Raw genomic sequence first — 21,118 nt, 5'->3', positions numbered from 1 at the left:
TCATCTCCTTCCTCACTCTTTCCCCCCTCCTCCCGACGCCTTATCCTCGCTCGAGCCCGCCACGGGCCACGGCTCAGTTGAACCCGTCTTCTCCCTCCACTTCCAAGTCCCAACCCACCATTCCCACGCAAACAAATGCTCCTCTCATTCTCTCCGCACCCTTCCCCTCTCCTCTCCCTCCCCGCCACTTCCGCCTCCAAACCCTGCGCCCGCCTCCGTCCTGTCCAAGCCTGCGCCTCCGCGTCCCCCTCACCGGAGCTCCTCGGCAAGTCGGCGCTCCGCCGCATCTCCGACAAGCTCCGCAGTCTCGGCTACCTCGAGACCGGCTCCGAGACCCCCGCACCGGCCCCGGACACGAGCGGGGACGCCCCCTCCGCCGGCGAGATCTTCGTGCCCACCCGGGCCCAGCTCCCGCGCCACCGCGTCGGCTCCACCCTAGACCCGAGCTGGGCCACAGCCGACGGCGAGGCCGGCTCCGCTGCGCGGCGGCAGCGGAGGGGGCGCGGGAGGGATGCTGCTTCGGCACCGCCGTCCGCGGCGGAGCTGGCGCTGCCGCGGGACGAGCTGCGGCGGCTGCAGGGGATCGGGATCAGGGTGAGGAAGAGGCTCAAAGTCGGGAAGGCGGGCATCACGGAGGGAATCGTGAACGGGATACACGAGCGGTGGCGGAACGCGGAGGTCGTTAAGATCAGGTTCGAGGACGTCTGGGCTATGAACATGAGGCGCACGCACGAGATGCTCGAGGTGAGTGCCTCCCTGTGATGTTTGCTCTTCTGGCTGCGCATGTCCAAGTCCAACTACAAAATTGGCATCCGGAGTCATGTCATTATAATGGTGCTTAGTATAATGGTGTTGTTTGATATAATGGTGGTTGGTTATGTCAAGTGCCACTGTAAATCTCATTTCCCGACTTGATAGGACAATTGAGGTTTTAGTATATGATCACAAAATATTTGGTGTGAAGCTGTCAGTAAGAAGAAATGAGCAGAATATCTGGTTAAAATACTGGGTTGATGAGTTTGAAGTCATATGATCAGGATGTAGTGTATTAGCATTCAGAAAACTATTGCTTCGTTCAAGTAGATTTCATTTCAAGTTCCATTTGACAAATGAGACATACAGGAAAAATATTATATAGTTGGAACCAATTATCTCGGCTTGCATTTGACAGTTCAACATTCTCTGTTTCCTTTTGGTGATAGAGGAAAACTGGAGGCTTAGTCATTTGGAGGTCTGGGAGTACCATCATATTATATAGAGGAACCAACTATAAGTATCCTTACTTCCATTACAGAGAAGAAAGGATTGATGATTTTCTTGACAAAGAATCATCAGAGCAGAGCAGCTCTGGGGATGAGGATGAAGATCTTGGTATAGAATCAGTGGCGCTGAGTAGCAGTGGGGAGGAGGATGAGACTAGTTTTCAACATGATAGCAGTTTTGAAAGTAGTGAGAATCCTGTTATAGCATGTGCAGAACGGAGGAGTACAGGAGAGGGAAAGAACTATACCATAGGAGATTTGAGCCAGAGCTTAAGCAGAGGGAAAGATACAACTCATCCAATATTATCTACCAAACGGCTTGTTTTTTATACACATGAGGGAAATTTGGACATTAGAACTGCAACTCCAAATGAACAGCATGCGAGATTGCACGTAAACACTCATGCTGATCAACATGGTAAAGTTGGTCCTAGAGATCGGTCATCCTTAGTGGCTGGTGTTGGTTCTCCTAATAAGTTCCGATTACAGTTGCCTGGGGAGGTCAAACTTGCAGAGGAAGCTGATAAATTACTGGATGGGTTGGGCCCAAGGTTTTCTGGTTGGTGGGGTTATGATCCCCTTCCAGTGGATGCTGATTTATTACCAGCTATTGTGCCAGGATACCGTAGACCTTTTCGACTTCTTCCTTCTGGTGTGCCGCCTAAGCTAACAGACAGGGAAATGACTATCCTTAGGAGACTAGCTCATCCCTTGCCCTTCCACTATGCACTTGGTAATGTTTGGTACTTTGCTGTTTTCATCTGTCTTTGACAATATTGATAAGGATGGCTGGTATGAGTTTTCTTGTGTCCACTTTCCAGGAAGAAGCAGTAACCTTCAAGGATTGGCTGCATCCATGATCAAGCTATGGGAAAGATGCGAGGTAGCGAAGATTGCGATCAAGAGAGATGCAAACAAAACTGATAGTGAACTCGTCACTGAAGAATTAAAGGTAGGTAGGTACTAATCGAGTCATTGCCCCATGCCCAGTCATACAGTACATTTTTTGTGTGCTCCTGCAATGTTCTGGTAAAACTGGCATAGAGTTTGACTTGGATCACATATCATCAGATATGGAGATGTAAAGTTTTGCATATGCTTCTTACTTGCTTTTTGTGCATTTGTTCATCACCTCCACATATGATCAGAAATCAGGAAGATATATGTTAGTGTCTGGTGTTATCCTAATCTACATGAAATTTCCAGCTTTCATTGTTTTTTCAGTGTACTTACATTATCCATTCCCAAAGTTTGAATGGTAAATTCAACCTTTTTGTTTAAATGTTACAGGGATTGACAGGTGGAACCCTATTATCAAGGGATAAGGAGTCGATTGTATTCTACAGAGGGAAAGATTTCCTCCCCCCAGCTGTCTCTCTGGCAATAGAAAAACGCAGAAAGTTGGGCGGTTCTACAATCTACAAGCCCAAGCCTGACACTGAAGAAAGCACGCCTGCTCAAGATGCTTCTGTACTGAAGGTATCAAGTGATGTCCCTGTACACATTAATGAAGAGGAAATTTCTGTTCCAGAGAATAGAGTAGAATCTCTTAATACTGTGGCCCAGAGTGTGGAGACCAGATTATCTCAGGTATGCTTTCAGCTATCATATTTGTTTTCCTTTGATGTCTTCTGTCTGAGTAAACATATATACAAATATTTTTCAGGCCATAGGAGAGAAAGAGAAGGCTGAAAGACTTCTTCAAGAACTAGAAAATGCATCTCAGCCTTCAAAAGCTGAAACTAGAGAGGTTATGTCGGAAGAGGAGAGGTACATGTTGAGGAAAGTGGGATTGAAGATGAAACAATTTCTGCTGCTAGGTGGGTATTCTCCTCAAACTTGCACTGTACTGCACACTTCTGTTCTGATCACAATCATTGTTTTAGAAAATGGAAACTTGTTCCAGTCTCTACATACCAAACAATTAGATTACCCATTTCTTAGCTTTAGCTAGATTATCTGATTGAAAGGCTGATATTAAATCTTTATATCTAGAACTGTAATGAGTTTGTGGATACTAAAGAATACTCCAATCCGTTCTTATCATTTTTGAGTTCTTATATTGACAGGGTGGATGCTATGTGGTTTTCTGTTGCTTTAAGCACAAAAAATTGGAACTATTCTTTCATCTCTTGTGAATCTCCTGGGAAACTTCTATTTTCGTACAATCCTATACATCACAATGTGTCTGTTACCACTTTACCAGCAATAGCAATTAACTCCTCCTGTCCAAATGGAGCCAGAGGGAGGAGGGACACAACCTAGTGTAAGGATAATAGCATTATCCCTGTCAAGGCACCTAACAAGATGCATAACTGGTTTAGGAACATATCTTACATCCAACATCCTTGTTCCAGATAGAGATAGTTAATGTAAAGTTTGCGCATGTAATACAGAGATTATCTTTAGGGAAAGTTTATATTATATAGCTAGGGCAATGGAAAGATCTTGTAGTTTCTCCACAGAATTGTCTTCCCACATCCCAGTACCATTGCTTGGGTCTTTCAATCACCTTGTTTAATTGGTTCTCAGGGAGGAGAGGAGTTTTTGATGGAACTATTGAAAATATGCATCTTCATTGGAAATATCGAGAACTTGTCAAGATTATCTGTAAAGAACACAGCCTTAAAGATGTTGAATATGCTGCTCGAACTCTAGAGGCAGCGAGTGGTGGTATTTTGGTGGCAGTGGAAAAAGTGAGCAAAGGACATGCTATTATAGTATATCGAGGAAAGAATTACCAGAGGCCATCAACTCTCAGGCCAAAAACTTTGTTGAGTAAAAGGGAAGCTTTGAAGCGTTCTATGGAAAACCAACGTTGTAAGGTGCATCTTATATCTGTTGTATTGTAATGAATCTCTTGTGCTAACATCCTTGATATTCTGAATCATTTCTCTCGTTCATTTCAGTCCCTGAAGGTTCATGTGCTTAATCTGTCAAAGAATATTGACTACTTGAGGGACCAGATGAATTCCAGCTACTATAAAACGACCATTCATGGTCCTAGCGTCAACTCCGGAACATTACAACAGAAAAATGAAGTATAACATATTCAAACTTCAATGCAGTTCAATTGTCACTCAGTATATTCCATAAATTCCTGATTATTTGTTTATTTCCATATAAATGGTCAAGGAAGTGCCTGAAGTTGCTCCCAAGAGTTCAGAGCCGGAGGTTGAGGAGTGCACTTCAGTTATGATGGATGGAACCTTAAATTTAACAAATTCCGGAGTTCATTTGGATGACGATGATACGCAGGTCATTATGAAATCTGTACGTTGTAGTTTGGTCCTTTGCAATCAGTTTATGCGAGCTAATGTGGCTACTGCACACTGTATTACAGAGCAAAGTCTGTCTCACTAAACTTGAAGATGACTCTTTGTTGACTGCAAGTCCATGCCTGACCGGGAGATCTAGTGCAGTTTCATTCAGTGATCTGAACAGACATGTGAGTTTCTCTGCTTTCCCACCATACGTCTTTGCTCCATGCTGATGTTGATGAACTGATGTCGCAGCAAAGCCAGCACAGCTCTGCTATGACGTTCGATCCAGATAGTCATAGTGAAGGCGATTCAAAAGATGTGGATGCACCAAAATTTGATGTGGAATCTGATCCTCTCTTGCCTCTGAGAGCAACACCACTCTCAAATAAAGAAAGGCTTGTGCTAAGGAAGCAAGCGCTTAAAATGAAGAAACGCCCGGTACTTTCCATAGGTATCTTTCTTGGTCTTATCCGAGTTTTTACCTGCATTAACTTTAAGATGCTTCGCTAAGCATCTGATTTATGCCTTAGGGAGGAATAATGTCATCACGGGAGTTGCGAAGACAATAAAAACACACTTCAAGAAGCATCATCTTGCTATTGTGAACATAAAGAACAGAGCGGATGGGACTCCAATCCAGCAACTGATAGCAGAACTGGAGGTTTGTAACTTGTAATAGAGAATAATTAGATCCTGAGTACCCGAATTCATCTGATCTTTGACGTACAATGGAAACAGGAGGCCACAGGATCGGTCCTAGTGTCACAAGAAACGAACAAAGTGATTTTGTACAGAGGTTGGGGAGCAGAAGTGGCCCAGAAAAGCTCAAAGGAAAATGGTACCGATGAAGAAAAGGAGGTGATATCGCCTCAGCTCCTGGAGGCGATCAGGTTAGAGTGTGGATTGCTCCCTGGCGAGTCAGGATAGCTGGATGACAGAGTGACCTCCCCGCAGATCATGTTTTGAAAAAGGATCGTGCAATCATTGCTCGTGGATAAATGGATCATACTCGTATAGACGTAGTTGTGCTCATGCTGTCGAAGTGTAGATGCATTTGTTTGTCGCCGTCGCAACTGTTGGCGACTGCGCATCCTCCCCCTCTTTTTTCTGGTATCCATTCGAGGATTTTGTTTTTTAGGGGTATTCGAGGATTTTGTGCGTTGTCCAGATAAGAACACAGACATGGGCATGTTTAGCTGTGCTTTATACCTAGGCGCCTCAGAAACTCGTCAGCGGCTAACATCCGGCAAAAGGTAGTGCCGTCTGCTGGAATCTGGCCAAAGACCAGCAAGGGTGATGCACGCATGGGTCAGCAGTTCCGCACCGTTGCTTGCATCATCCATCCATCCATTCGCCCTGGCCTTTGCAGGCTGCAGACCCGCGGGCGGGCAAGAACAGTGGTGCTACATGACCTGTCGATTTGTTTCGGCACTGCCGACACCAGGGCCGTGTTTAGTTAAAAAATCAAAATTCCAAAAAAAATTCCGGCACCTGCATGGAGACTTAAATCTAGACGAAATAAAAAACGCATTGCGACTGCTGTCTGTAAATAGCGAGACGAATCTAATGAACCTAATTAGGCTGTAATTAGATGCTAAATTGTTACAGTAAGGCTACAGTAAATAACCTCTGATGACGGATTAATTAGGCTCATTAGATTCGTCTCACGATTTACAGGCGAGTTCTGTAATTATTTTTGTGATTAGTTTATGTTTAGTACTTCAAATGTAGAAAGATTTTTTCAAAAACTTTACAACGCGCAACTAAACACGGCCCAGCTCTCCCTCCTCCTGGCTACAGAAACAGAATTGTGTCCAACCTCTCCGTCGGCTGCCGTTGTAGACCCAAAGTGACAATTTCCCACACAATGCTGGAAATCCTGCGCCTCGTCAAGTGAAGTTACGAGAGGTTTGTTCTCGCAAGCTGCCACTGTTTGGGGTCGAGCTCGCACTACTACTACTACCGCTCGTACGCAAGAAAGAATCGGCGTCGTGAATATTCTAGGACGTGCTAGATGCGGCTGCTCTGGTGCGGTACGTCCAGTATAAAGCCGTATCTTGCTGCCCTGAAAAGAAGAGGAAAGGCGCCCATGGGTCAAGATGGCAACGGATATTATCCGCGCGGACAGTGACTCCGTAAACCCGAACCCGCGGAGCAAAAACCGTGCCCGCACCCGCGCCCGTCACCCGCAACGGGCACCACATTACACCCGCGCCCGCTACCCGCGGGTAACAAATGCCCGCGGGCATGCCCGTACCCGCCAGGCCGGCCGCTGGATCTGGGATCTGGGAGGGCGCGACGGGCCGGCGGCGGAGGCCAGGACGGTGGCGGGGACAGTGGAGGGCGGCGGCGGCCGGGACGGCGGCGGGGACAGCGGAGGGCGGCGGCGGCCGGGACGGCGGCGGGGACAGCGGAGGGCGGCGGCGGCCGGGACGGCGGCGGAGACAGCTGAGGGCTTCGGCGGCCGGGACGTCGGCAGGGACAGCGGAGGGCGGCGGCGACCGGGGACGGCGGTGGGGAAGGCGGAGGGCAGCGGCGGCGGGGACAGCGGAGGGCGGCGGCTACCGGGGACGGCGGCGGGGAAGGCGGAGGGCGGCGGGGACAGCGAACGGCGGCAGGTAAGGCGGAGGGTGGAGGGCGCGACGGCGGCGGGGACGATGTGCGGCGGCGGCAGGGGAGGCGGGGAAGGTGAGCGGCGGCGCGACCGGCGCCGGTTGCGGAGGCCTGGTCGGGGTGGGAGAGGGTGCCGAGAGCGGGAGGTGGAAGAGAGCAGCGGCCGGAGGGGGAGACACCGACGGAGGGGAGCCGGCGGCCCTGGAGGCCGAGCGCCCGAGGGTTGGGATGGGGGCGCAGGGGCGATGGGGTTTGCGGGTTGCGGCTTGGAGTCGCGGTGAGTGGCGGCTGGGAGAGTGGGAACCGCCAACCCTAGAAACTATTATATATACTCATGGTTTTGGCCCCACATGTCAGCGGCTATGCGGGTTTGCGGGTTCGGGTATCAAATTTTGAAATCCGTTAGCAAATACCCGTCGGGTTTGAAGTCGTACCCGCGCCCGCGGGTACAAACCCAGACCCGAATTCGCGCCCAACGGGTTCGGTGTCCGCGAATTTGCGGGTTTTTTCTACCCGTTGCCATCTTGACCCATGGGCACGGCTTTGGGCTCCTTTTCTCCCCTAACCTGACGCTTTGCCCCTGCAAGAGGACAAAGGGACGCCTTTTGGCTCTCGTCCTGGTCTGAACGCAAGTTGTTGTAGTACATGGATCGAGATCGCTTTTGCCTGCCTGGACATGCAGACGGCTGGGCGGCAGACCGGGGGACGCACGAAAAGAAAGGTAAAACTTGTTAAAAAGGCTGCACCCTGGGTTCAGTTGGTTCAAGGGAATCAATCAGACAATCTCAATCCACTAGTCGCGACCACGCCCAAGCCCAGCTGCATGACGTGCATGCTGGTCTTTCTACCGTGTCCGGAAACAAAGATGCTGACTACTTTTTTTTCATAGTTTCTGTGAGATTCCCAGATGATGCAAACGAGTTCGGTCAGGGTGTGTTTAGTTGATGAAAAAGTTTAGATTTTGGCACTGTGTCACATTTTGTTATTACTTGACAAATAATGTTTAATTATGAACTAGTTAGGCTTAAAAGATTCATCTCGTGATAATTAGTTACACTGTGTAATTGGTTATTTTTTCAACTGCATTTAATACTTCATGCATGTGTCCGAATATTCGATGTGACGGATACTGTGTGAACTTTTTTAGAAGGGATAAGTCTATTTTACAACCTCGAACTAGTCAAGAAGTCCGTTTTTCAACCTCCTACTACGAAACCGGGTAACCTAGGCTCTCGAACTGGCAAAACCGTCCGAATCACCCCTCGAGCACTGTAGCAAGCTGTTTTGAGGGTGGTTTTGCACACGTGTGCCGCCGGCCTCCCTCTCTTGCTCTGCCACCGCCGTCGCCCCTACCTCCTTCCTCTCCTGCTCCACCACTGTCGCCCCTACCTCCTCCCTCTCCCGCTCCACCGCCTCCGCCCCTCCCTCTCCCGCTCCACTGCCGCCCTCCCTCTCCTGCCATCACTCCTCCGATCCTCCCTCACCTTCCTCTCTTGCTCCGCCGCCGCCGCCCTTCCCTCTTGTGCCCCACCAACCGGACCGGCACCATGCCAGTGCGCAGCGCCCCAACGCGGACGCCGATGTGGGTGTCCACCACCACCCTGAACGCCTGCTGCCGCCTCCAGTACCGGTCGCGCACGCGCGCCGCGACGGCCTCGTCGACGACCACGCCCCTAGCGGTGGCCACGAACGCCACGGCGGCGACGCCCCGCGGTGCGTGGTCGAACCCGGCGACGGGCGCCCACCTGAGCGCGACGTCCCCGTCGGCGTCGGCCGTACCGGAACGCGACGCGCTCATTGGGGTTCCACGACACGGCGCGGGTGCCCACGGTGGCGTCCAGGGCGGGCGCCGCCGAGGAGTTGCCGAGGCGGAGCCGCACGGGGGCCGGCGGCTGCAGGTGGAACGACGGCGGGCGCGGGCGGTAGTAGAGGTACGCGAGGCACGCCGCGGCGAGGGCCAGGCAGAGCGCGAGGAGGGCGAACCCCGCGGCGAGGCAGCACGCGCGGCGGCACGAGCACCCGCCGCCGCCGCGGTGCTGCTGCTGGCGGTACCGCGCCAGCTTCCGCGTGCCGGCGGGGGGCGGCAGGTGCTGGTGGTGGAGGTACTGCGCGCCAGCGGGGGCTTGAGCGAGAGCACCTGCGGTTACGGTGGCGGCGCGAGAGCTGGCTTCTTGAAAGGCGGCGCGGGCCTGGTGGCGCCATTGGCTGAGGAAGGGAGGGAGGGAGGAGGTGGCAGTGGGACCCACTTGTCATTGAGAGGGAAGAAATGAGGGAGGTGCTGACGTGGACTGACTTGTGGGCCCCGCGTGCCACGTGTGCAAAACCACCTTCAAAACAGCTTGCTACAGTGCTCGAGGGGGTGATTCGGACGGTTTTGACAGTTCGAGGGCCCAAGTTACCCGGTTCCGTAGTAGGAGGTTGAAAAACAGACTTCTTGACCAGTTCGAGGTTGTAAAATAGACTTATCCTTTGAAACTAAACGGGACCTCAGTTTTTCACATAGACCAGGGCTGCTGCAACTTGCAAGGCTGGAGTCTAATCCAGATGGGTCCGTGCCAGGGCAGGCACAGCGGGAGCTACTCCCAGCAGCAGCAGCTGCGCCTGCGATTGCATCGGATGCCCGTGTGGCCACCAATCATTCCTCGCGATCTCCTCCCCCCTTGCCGGCTTATCATGCCGCTCGACACATGGGGGCATAGTAACAGCCAGCACGAGACAATCCGTCATCAGCCGGCCGGGCACATGAAAATGAATGCTTGATCTCGGACGGGGACGACATCCCCGGAATCACAGGTGACCGGCCGGCGGGGCTCCTGGGCACATGAGAATGAATGCCCATGCGCATCGCTTGCCTTCGCTTCAGGGGACACTGCTGGGCGGGCTCCTGGCTCCATGGATTTGCAGCGCCGCAGCAAGGAGCCAGGGACCGATAGATGGATCAATGCCGCTTGGTCCGGATCGGAGAAGAGAGGAGGGACTCGGACCAATCGTGCGCCACTTGTTTCTTTTCGTAAAATGGTCTGGTGGTATTATGAATTTATTCCGATACAAATCAGCACTTAGATTTTTTTTTGTAAAATTCCTGCGCCGGAAAAAAAAAACATCCTACAGTTCAGGTTGCCAGGTTGGCGCAGCTCTTTTCACAGATTAACCAAAAACACCCACACCAAATTGTAGAATGGTTACCGATTCAACCAACAGAAACCAAGAACGAAGTGCGAGTAGAATCTGTTTCTTTTTTCGGCTTTCGGAAAAGCAAATGCTGCACAACGCCGATGCGTTCACTCTCGCAGCAGTGTAGCCTAGGGTAGCTGTTTTTGATCGTAGCAGTTCGAGGTTCCAAATCTTTTTGAAGGGACGGTAGTCCTCATAGCTCGAAGATCTTGGGGAGATCTCTGCGCCGTGACGCTTGACAGATCGGTGCCGAACCATGACATTCCAGTCAGTGCACAGTGCATACCTTCTCCGTGGATGAGTCTCCTCTGCAGTAAGGAGACTCTCCCACTGGTCTGTGGCCCCTGAATCATGAAGCCCGCAGATCAGTGGCACCGAGTCCCTCTGTAGTACGGCAGAGGAACCGGTTCCCTTCCTCGTGAATCTGTGATTCGCCATCACCAAAAAAAAAAGGCGGTAGCATCCGTGGCTCCATACACAACATACAGCGCTGGCAGTACCTTCCCTTCTCTGGAAGGGGCGCATCACAGATAGCTAACCATGTCACATGTGACGCGTATTCTTTTTTTTTTTAAAAAAAATGCAGAACCTTGCGGTTCGGCGTATATTTATAGAAGAAGAGAATTGATCCAATTTATATTTAAATTAGATTTAAAAATTGTACATCAAAACTACAATACCTACAACTACACATGTAATTATGGCTGATCGGATTAGGATATCGACAAGCGCCGCACACTGGTCGGTTGGATTTGGGCAACAAAACGACCACACCACTCCGTCCAGTTAGATTAGGGCATCGACACGAGGCTCTGTGGAACTCCACACAATCAGATTAGATCATTGACACAAGTATTCTTTGCGCAGCCATCGCCTCCAGCGAAACTCAACAACTTACAGTGACGTGTATTCGGCGTGCTTTACAAGACCAACAATGCACGCAGCTGCATCTTGCTTGGAATTGAAAGAGGTTTTCTTTTGCTCTTTCTTTGAAGCACTGAGGTCAAGTTTCTGCAAGCTTATAAAGAATAACATGTCAATATATAAGGTTTAGTTTCCAGTGTAATAGAATCTAATGGTTTTCTGTAAAGAGCGAGGATTACGTACATTCAGTTTCATGCATGTCGTTGGGGAAAACCTATGCAGATGTGGAGTGATAATATACTGAAGAAACATATATACTATATACACCGTAAGCAACGTTGACTGATTAACATGTGACATATGGAAATTAGGCCCTGTTTAGTTCATAAAAAATTTCCTACAGTACCTGTCACATCGAATCTCCGAACACATGTATGGAGCATTAAATGCAGTTGAAAAAAATAACTAATTACATAGTTCAACTGCAAATGATGAGATGAATCTTTTAAGCCTAATTAGTCTATGATTGAACATTAATTGTCAAATAACAACAAAAATGCTACAGTAGCCAAACCCAAAAAATTTCGCAAACTAAACACAGCCTTAATCTAGTAGATGCATGCATATCGTCGCAGCAACGAATTCATACATGGTAGAGAAGCACTGAAGCAGGAGGCCAGGGTAGACATCTTTGAGAACCAACCCACCAACTAAACACAGAAACCCCACCTACCCCCTTCTTTCTATGCTCCCCTTGCACCACCACCAGTCTAGTTAGTTTATTCTCAAACAAAAAGCAACCTGTTAACTTTGCCTTTTTTTTCCTTTTTTCCTTTTTTACTTTTTTAAGAAAAAAGATCATGCCAGTATTTTTTAATTTGATCTCGTCGCTTCAAGCTCTTGTGGTCGGTAATTCATTAACCTCGGCAAATTGAAACATATTGAGGATCTTAGGGCTACGTCAATCCAATAATATTTCAGTACTTGATAACAAACGAAATTAGATTTTTAGTGTAAGACACATTCCTATTTTGTAGATAATGCAAGTACTATAACATTTTAAAATAACTTCAGACTACAAATCTCTCACGTGGACTTTAATCAAGATATCGAATTCATGTCGCATCTACGGACTCCAAGGATTAATAAAAATCAGGTATTCAGGTCTCATTTAAGAGTTATTTTACAATGATTGTAAAGTACCAATAGATACTTTCAGGTACTTTTACCTTAAATTTTTTTCTAGCCGTTGATCTATGAAATTTTTTTATAAAAATTAAATTAAATTAGCATTCGGTCTCACTTTTTGGTACTTGGTCCCATATTTTAGAAGTACCAGGTACTTTATCCGAGGTACTTCTAGGCACTTCTTACCTTCACCACCGTAGGATTTTATCAGATGGATGGCTCCTATTTTTTTTCAATCATTGTAAATTTTCTCCTCATTTAATGTCCCCCTGGAAAATGATGATATGGATTTTTCACACACTTAATAATGACTATATGTACGATCTGTACTGTTAATAAATTATTTTTTGCACTATATAAAAATTCAAATAACTATAATTTTTCACTACTCAAATTTTGAATTACGTCATATGCCCTTTGTTTCATTAGCATGGAGAACTGGAGTTGTGGAAATTATTACTTTTATAATTTATAGCATATATGGCTAATAATATATCCCATTTTTTAGATTTTACAGATGGTAGTAAAATAAAAGAAAAACATCCGTAGGTATCACTGATGTATTGCTTCTTCTTTTTTACTGGCTCCAAGGGAAGGCCAAAGGTTGGCCATAGAAATGCCCTAGGTAGCCTTGGAGATTGGCCAAACTCCATCATAATCCACTGCCGTCACCGTCACATTATAGGAGGAAGGGGGAAGGAACCCCTAGAAAGAAGATTAGCAAGCTAGGCAGATCGTGGAGCCCAATAAAACCAAGGGGGAGATGTGTGCCTCCGTCATGCCACACCATGTGATGCGAGGAGCCTCTGCAGCCTCTCCTCCCCCTGCTACTTCCAAGATGCAATCATGCTGCCCCCGAGCAACTCGGGCCCTCGGCCGCCATGATTGCCACACCGCACCTCAAGAGTCGCCTCCACCCACTTCCAAGAGGAAGAGGCTGGAGAGAAGCTATAGCCGATGAGAAAGGGGGAGCGGAGAGAGAAGGGCGGCGGCGGTGTGCGAGGGGGCCGGCGGAGGAGGAGAGAGGGATGGGGGAGGTGACAGAAAGCGAGAGGGAGATGCACGGTGCATGATGATGGCGTGGTTGATCGATCTGCTCTGGTACTACTCTCATGTGAGTCAAGAAGCCATCATCAGATCGGTGCAGTTCTCCTCTCCTTCACTCGTCTTCTTCCAGCAGACTAGCTCCTCTTCAGCTAGCTTCTTTTGTACACTGCTGCGCCGTGGCTTTGGGGAATCAAGCGTCTTGGTCCGAAATAATCCGTTTTCTTTCCAGCTAGGATCTACGTACTTGTGCAAGAGTATGTCATGCTATGCTCTATATGTTACTTCTACATGCAGGTTCCCGTTCGGTCTTTTATATATATATATATATATATATATATATATATATATATATATATATATATATATATATATAAGATTTGTGCAAACAAGATTCGTTTATTATATCGATTGATTTCTTTTCAGTCTTTGTTTTGGATTTGTTCTATTCATGTAATATTTCACGAGTTATGTGGATTTCTCTTTCTTTGATCTATGATTTCTAGTTAAAGAACTTCAGTGATTAGTTTGACGCCTATGCATGCATGTTGTTTCTTGATTGATCGATGATCCGAATACACATCTGTCCGTAACTATCCCTGTTGTTGTCTAGACCCTAGAGAGATATAAGATCACTCATAGTAGGAGATGACCAACATGAAATATATGTGCATCTTCTGGATTCGATCTTCTTGCTAATTCTTTAAGAACTTGTAAGTTTAGCTTTACTTTGTATAGTATCTTTTCTTTGTGAAAAGAAGCACGGTTCATTACATTAGAGCCCAACCACATGCATATTCACAATGCAAATCACGAGCATGAGTAAGAGCTAGCCCCGGCCCTGCTAGCATGCCATGATGGCGTATTGGCTGTCAATTAGCTGAGGCAGTCCTTCAATCTTCACATGCACCTCTTTCTTTTCCAATGCAATAGCAGCGCAACAACACCCAATGTGAGGATTGAAGTCTTCTAACAGAAAAGAAATGGGTTCTTCGAGAAAAAGCAGAGAAGAAATAGTCTATAACATGACAAGTAGTAGATATATGCATTGTTTCATATCGATTATTCTGTCATTGTATTATATATTATATACACTCACGTACAGCACTCTCAAATACTTGTCCAGTGTTTCCTGAAAAAAAGTTGTTGTCTTTATGGGGATTTTATAGTTTTGAATCCTTTAACTAATGGTACCTCAGAATATTAAGGAAACAATGGAAAGTGTTTTGGTCAAAAAATATATGTTATTTGGTAGCGACAAGCATGGTCTGGTTCTTTAACTTTTACCTAGATGTTTTTGCATTCTTGGTATCTGCACAAAGTTCATTTGTACAACTATATTGATATGTAGTTTAGCGAATAAATTGTGAAATACGTCAGATGAGCACCAACTTTTCATTTTTATTTCTCCATGTTAGCTACGAACCTCTAGTACAAATGTACAGTCCATACACACTCCAAAGATCCTGTCTTGTAGATATCTTGTTAATTTACGGTATTTCTAAGTTCCTTGCTAGGTCTGTGGCATGCATTGTTCTTTTGATTCAAACAATTTGGTTCATTGGTTGCACGGCATAGCAACATTGGAATTAAACTTAAGTACTGTATGTCTGTATAACCAGTTAGTAGTACAGCTCTACATGCATTATTTCCTACTGTTAGATATACAGTAACTAGTTACGTTCAGATAGTCCATATATTACGTATGTCAGTCGATGCTAGAGTTGCTTACAAATTAATTCTAGCCATATCATTTTTTAAGAGATATCACATATATTCTAATTAAGTTGAAACAACTCACTCACTGCATATATGTAATGTAACCCGCATGTGGTTCTTTTACCAGAGAGAATATAATGTTGTGTTTACAGCTGGTAATATATAGCGTATTATTGCCATGCATGCGCATATGAAAAATAAGATGCATTACATGTGTGTAAAGCTTCTTGCTCCCACTCTCCTAGATGCATATCAATCGTGCTATGAACAAAGTTGTGATAATGCTCAGACATTATTGTGAGTTCGTTTTGTTGGGAATAGCCCCACTTTGCTTGTGGAGAGTGGAGTAGCACGACACTTATAAGTGTGAGGGAGTGCTCACCCATTAGACTAGTATTTGGGAGGAGATAGTTCAAAATCATTTTGTTATTGCTCTTCATATTGGGCTGGCTATTATGAAACAGCCCAAAGATCTAGAAGCCGGTGCACTTTCAACTTGATTTATCGGTAATGTTATCCATGGAGCTGCACCTGTAACCTAGATCTGAATCGTTTAATCCACTCTCATTTTTATTTAAAAAACAATACATGCTGGTTTAGATTTCTTTAAAAAAACAATGAGCCTGATTGGATGAGGTAAAGTTGAATGCTAAACTATAGCACATATTAGCACCCACACACATGCTAAAGTTCTTGAGTGTTACTTAAGTTTTAACTCATGCTATTATTAGCACTCTCGTTTAGATTAGCTAGTGCTAAATTTAGCACTTTTACGGTTTCGCTTGGATCCAGACGAGGTCTTAGTTCCTCATGTATTATGCTGTGATGCATCGTGTTTCAACCGCGTCGGTCGATCGTTTCTACTACTCACCTGTCTTGTGCAAGCAAGACACACTTTGGCTGGTCAAAATCGGATGAGCATTTACGCCGCCGATGTGGAGACCTCTCTCGTCCCATCTAGGGATGGCAATTGGACCCGAGGGTGCGGGCACCCGCGGGTTTTGGACCCGATGGGTGCGGGTGCGCATCCCAAAATAGACCCGAGGGTGCACCCGCACCCGCACCCGCAATTTGCGGGTGTGGATCTTGATTTCCACCCGCGGGTGCACCCGCACCCGCCCGAAACTAACAAGGCCCAACCCAAATGGAGTAAGCCTAGCCCAATATGCGTGATATATATATTAGAAATCCTAGTCTATCTCTCACTCTCGGTCTCACCCCTCCCTCACTCGGCGGCCGCTCGGCTGCTTGGCGCCCATCGCCCCCATTCCCCATCCCAATTCCCTCCCCTAACCTCTCTCCCTCGGCTTCCCGCCTTGCCCCTGCGGCGCGGGATGGCCAGCGCGCGCCGCTTGCCCCTACGACGCCGGATCTCCCCACCTCAGGCGCGACCCGCGGCAGCCGGCGGCTTGCCCCTACAGCGCGCGGCGGCCGGCAGCTTGCCCCGACGGCCGGATCTCTCCACCTCCGCCAGGACCGCCACGAGCACGAAGGCGTGAGCAGTGCGGGAGTACCGGCGCATTCGCTCCTTCATGTCGCAGCCGGACTCCCAGGGGACCATGGCGGCGAAGGCGCCGGGGCCCACTGCGAGCCTCTCCTCCTTCCTCTTCCTTTGATCCTTTCCCCCTTGGCGTCCTCCTCCTCCTTGGTCTGGTGCTGGTCGGCGGCGTTGAGCTGCGGCGGCAGTCGCCCTCCTCCTTGGCTTCCCTCTCCTCTGTGGTGGAGAGATCCAGCCGCCGGGGCAAGCTGCCGGTCGGATCTCCCCAGTCCCCTCACCAGCACAGCCGACTGCGTACACAGCGCAGTGGCGGCGGCCTCCAACACGGCGAAGGCAGCGATCTGCGGGCATGTCGCGGCGGCTGCGGCCTCGAGCACGACGAAGACGGTGACCAACAGGCACGGCGCGGTGGCGAAGTCGACGAAACCCGCGGGTGCCCGAGACCCGCCCAAAACCCGGCGGGTGCGGGTCCAGAAATCCACCCGTGGGTCTTGCCGCGGACGGGTTTTCTCCTGCTCCGCGGGTGGGTTTTTGCCAAACCCGCACCCGCGGGTGCCATCCCTAGTCCCATCATGGAAGTCGCGGCGCGTGATCATGCATCCTTGATCCAAGATCACCAGGTCAAGGCCAGGTACTCATCAGCCCGGCCCCGGGTAGATCCATAAATGAAGAAAGGAATTCATCGCTTTCATTTCGAGGCGCGTTGGCCGGCCGCGCGCCGGGGGACCTTGCTGCTTCGTCCTACCGCGGCTAGCTAGCTACCAAACGCCTGGGCCACAGTAACTGTGTCAAATGACGTGGATCCTGTACGTCTGCTCTTCTAGCTCTGGGCGACGACCGGCGAGCCACCAGCCACGTTTGGCGCCGGCCGGTCGGCCGGCCGGCGGGGCAGAACCGGGCCGAAACAGACCAAACGGCCCGACACCATGTGCCTCTTAAGCTGCGGCCCATACTACCGTGGTGCATCGCGCGTGGCGGTGTCACCGGCCCTCTGCACGCGCACCGGTGCTCGCATCGCCTGCTCGGCTCGTCGGCGGCTCAGTGTTCGCATTCTCATCTACATCAGCACATCACCGCCGTTACTGCGGTTCGTCACCACCGTCCAGTTCCTGTGGCATTCAAGCCCAACAACAGAACCTTGGACGCCAATCGCACGGCACGAGGGTGGACATAGAAGAAGACACGGCGGTTTTCAGATGCATACGGAAGGGAACGCGTGGCACATGATGGATTCTTCGTTTTTTTATCGCCATTTCTGCTAGCACAATATTCCATCGCCAGTTCTATCGGCATCACGCGACTCCGCCCGGATCTCGACCGGCCGGCGGCCGCCGTGGTCAACGAACGAGGGCCAGGCGGCCAGGCAGCCATGGCGTCCGAGGTAGCCGGCCTCGCCGTGGTCTCGGCCGCGGCGGCTGGGGCCCTCTCCTACGCGCGACTCGCTACCGCGCGCTTGAGCTCCGGGATCCCCCGCCTCGCGGCGCTCCTCCCGGTGCTCCTCCTCCTCCCCGTCCTCCCCTTCGCCTTCGCCTCCATCCACCTCCGCACCATCTCCGCCTTCTTCCTCGTCTGGCTCTGCGGCTTCAAGCTCCTCCTCCTCGCCGCCGGCCACGGGCCGCTCCACCCCGCCCTCCCGCTCGGGCGCTTCGTCGCGTGCGCCGCGCTGCACGTCAAGGTCCGGCACGAGCAGCAGCAGCATCGGCCGTCCCGCGCTCTCCCTTCCGGATTCCTGATGTCCTACGCAGCCAAGGCGGCGCTCTTCGCGGCGCTCGTCTCCGCCCGGCGCTACAGGGCGCGGATGCCAGCGTACGCCGTGCCCGTGTTCGACGACGCGCACGTGTACCTGATGCTCGAGCTCTTCCTCGCGTCCGCCGCGGCGCTCGCCCGCGCGCTGCTGGGCGCCGAGCTGGAGCCGCAGTTCGACCGGCCCTACCTCGCCTCCTCCCTCGGCGACTTCTGGGGCCGCCGGTGGAACCTCATGGTCCCGGGCGTCCTCCGGCCCTGCGTGTACCGCCCCGTGCGCGCCCGCCTCGGCGCCACCGCGGGCGTGCTCGCGGCGTTCCTCGTGTCCGGGGCCATGCACGAGGTCATGTTCTACTACATCACGCTCGAGGCCGGGACCGGGGAGGTGACCGCGTTCTTCGCGCTGCACGGCGCGTGCGCGGTGGCCGAGCGGTGGTGGCAGGGCAGAGGGCGTTGGCGGCCGCTCGCGCCTCCCCATCCCCTTCCCCTCGCGGAGCATGACGGCGGCGCTGCGCGTCGCGGAGGAGGGCGGGGTGCGGCGCTGCGCGGAGCATGGCAGGGCGGACGCGCCGCGGCGAGGCAGCCGCGGTGTGGCGGGGCTGCTGCGGGCGGGCGGACGCGGCAAGGAAGGGGCAAGTGCGGCGGCCCGCACTCGACCCGCCCTGCATGCGCGGTGGCCGCCGGAGGTGGAGGATCCCCACGGCCAGGCCCCCTCCTCCCTTGCGCCTGCGCATCCTCCTCCTCGCGGCGGCGGCGGCGGACGCCTCTCCCCCCCCTCTCTCTCGGCGCGAGGCCGTTGGACGGTGCGGGGCCCGCGCCACGCTGGCCGGTAGCGCAGCTTCTGTATTGCGCTGGGCATGGCGGACGGGACTCTCGTCCGCAACGCTTGCTGATGGAATAGAGAGCCCCGCTGCAGCAAAATTTTTCTCTATCCCATACTCAAGGACGGGATACAGATCCCAGTGCGGAGAGCCTAAAGATGGCAACTGGTCGGGTTCGGATCGGATCGAGTCTCCATGCACCCAAAATCGAAACTCGAAATCAAAACCTGAACTCGAACCCGAAACCGATTCGGGTGGAAATTCATCACCAAAATCAAATCCGCGGATACCCGAAACTCAAATGGATACCCGAAACCCACGGATAAATATACACATATTCACATGTATAAATAAGAGGCAACAAATAATAAATATTTTTATGAGTCAACTTTCAATAAATTTAATAATTTAAGTAAACAAGTTATCACTAATGTATTATAAAACATGAGTTTTAATTGCAAATGATTTATTTCAGATATCTATTGGATATCCACGGGTGGAAACCAAAACCCGAAACTAAACCCAAACCCCAACCTGAAAACTGTGGGTGAAAAACCAACACCAAACCCGAAAAACCGAAACCCGTGGATACCCACACTGAACCCGATCCGCTGCCATCTCTAAAAGAGGCAGACCTGATAACGGGCCATCTGACCCGATAAATCCGATTCAACCCGTCCAGAAAAAATTCAATCCGATCCAAACAAGTGACGGGTTAAATACGGGCTGAAATATTTAACTCGCAAGTGAAAAAAGCCAATTAAACTCGAAAATTGCACACAAAATTGCGGACCAACCCGATCCAACCCGACTTGACCATGTTATGCGTTAGGTATAGGCCAACATATTTTTATTCCAAACTCGAAGTGACCGATCCGAACGTGATCCGACCCGATAGATGATAGGAAAATGATAGGATAGGGTGCGGAGAGAATGGGTTGTTTGCGTGGGTTCGGCGCAGATTCTATTCATCGCGCAAGTGGTGGCGAATAGACCCGCCTCGCAGTGCTGCTGGCCTGCTGTTTTATTTGTTTTCTTTTTCTTGGGAAGTCGTTAAGCTCTATATTTTCTACTTCCATTGTCCAATCAACTTTCAGTTGTACGTTATGTTCAATTCAAGATCTTCAAATTTATATCATATTTTCAATAGAACATTTTTATTTGTTTGAGAACATTTATTCCAGAATATTTTTTCCAAAACATTTTATTTTGTTCTCAGAATAATTTTATTAATTCAAATCAATTTTTCCTTAGAACATTTTCATTTGTTTAAGGATACATTTATGTTTTTGGATTTTATCGTTATTCTACAACTTTTTTCGGAACAAATCCTGTTCTCGAAACATATTTTCTTGTGCATAGAACAATTTAATTTAATATGATATTTTAATTTATTCTCTATTTTTATGGAATATTTTATTTATTTTAGAACAATTTCTATTTTTAAGCTGAAAGTAATGAGTTAATAGAGTTGTCATTTTTTTTCCTCCACCCCAATCAAATGTAGTAGGGTGGAGCTTTTGCTTTTCATTTATGGGCCGTACAATTTTCTAAAAAAAATTAGGGGTTATACAGTGGTGGAGGGCAAACCGGCCGCATCTGCGATAGATGCCCCCGGGGTGGGGGAGGTTTCTATTTGTTCCATGACTTCCTGCGATCCAATCGCATGTAAGTTACTTCTTCCGCCGCCGTCCGCTCCAGAGCCATCTATTTATGGCGCGCGCGACTAGAATCACGCGCGTCGCAGAAGAGGCGAAGGCGGCAAGATCCGGCGGCCGGAGGTGGAGATGGAGGCGCCCGGAGGCGGGGGAGTGGCGGCTTGTACGATGGAATCGTGGCCACCCACGCGCGCGCTGCAAATAGACGTCCCCATCTGCTCCCGTAAAGACAATTCATCACGCGTATGATTTCCAACCAACACATCGCAGA

At 49.7% G+C, this 21,118-nt stretch overlaps 2 protein-coding genes and 1 pseudogene across 2 annotated transcripts; 2 read left to right on the top strand and 1 right to left on the bottom strand.

Annotated features, from left to right (window-relative positions):
- Positions 1-31: 31 nt before the first annotated feature.
- LOC120681635 (CRM-domain containing factor CFM2, chloroplastic-like) lies at positions 32-5,733 on the top strand. The gene is made up of 12 exons (XM_039963221.1): positions 32-744; positions 1,203-1,995; positions 2,084-2,214; positions 2,553-2,852; positions 2,929-3,082; positions 3,795-4,087; positions 4,172-4,303; positions 4,398-4,520; positions 4,606-4,710; positions 4,778-4,976; positions 5,056-5,186; positions 5,264-5,733. The coding sequence occupies exons 1-12, from the start codon at positions 136-138 to the stop codon at positions 5,450-5,452; spliced, it is 3,159 nt and encodes a 1,052-aa protein (XP_039819155.1). The 5' UTR covers positions 32-135; the 3' UTR covers positions 5,453-5,733.
- A 2,885-nt stretch (positions 5,734-8,618) lies between these two features.
- LOC120681168 lies at positions 8,619-16,661 on the bottom strand (annotated as a pseudogene).
- A 942-nt stretch (positions 16,662-17,603) lies between these two features.
- Positions 17,604-20,127, top strand: LOC120680752 (probable long-chain-alcohol O-fatty-acyltransferase 5). The gene has a single exon (XM_039962275.1). It carries the CDS (start codon positions 17,995-17,997, stop codon positions 19,267-19,269), a length of 1,275 nt encoding a protein of 424 aa, XP_039818209.1. The 5' UTR covers positions 17,604-17,994; the 3' UTR covers positions 19,270-20,127.
- The last annotated feature ends 991 nt before the right edge of the window (positions 20,128-21,118 follow it).

Source organism: Panicum virgatum, chromosome 7N (genome assembly GCF_016808335.1).
Source record: "Panicum virgatum strain AP13 chromosome 7N, P.virgatum_v5, whole genome shotgun sequence".
In the NCBI taxonomy this organism is placed as follows: domain Eukaryota; kingdom Viridiplantae; phylum Streptophyta; class Magnoliopsida; order Poales; family Poaceae; genus Panicum; species Panicum virgatum.
This window is presented reverse-complemented; position numbering and strand designations above follow the sequence as displayed.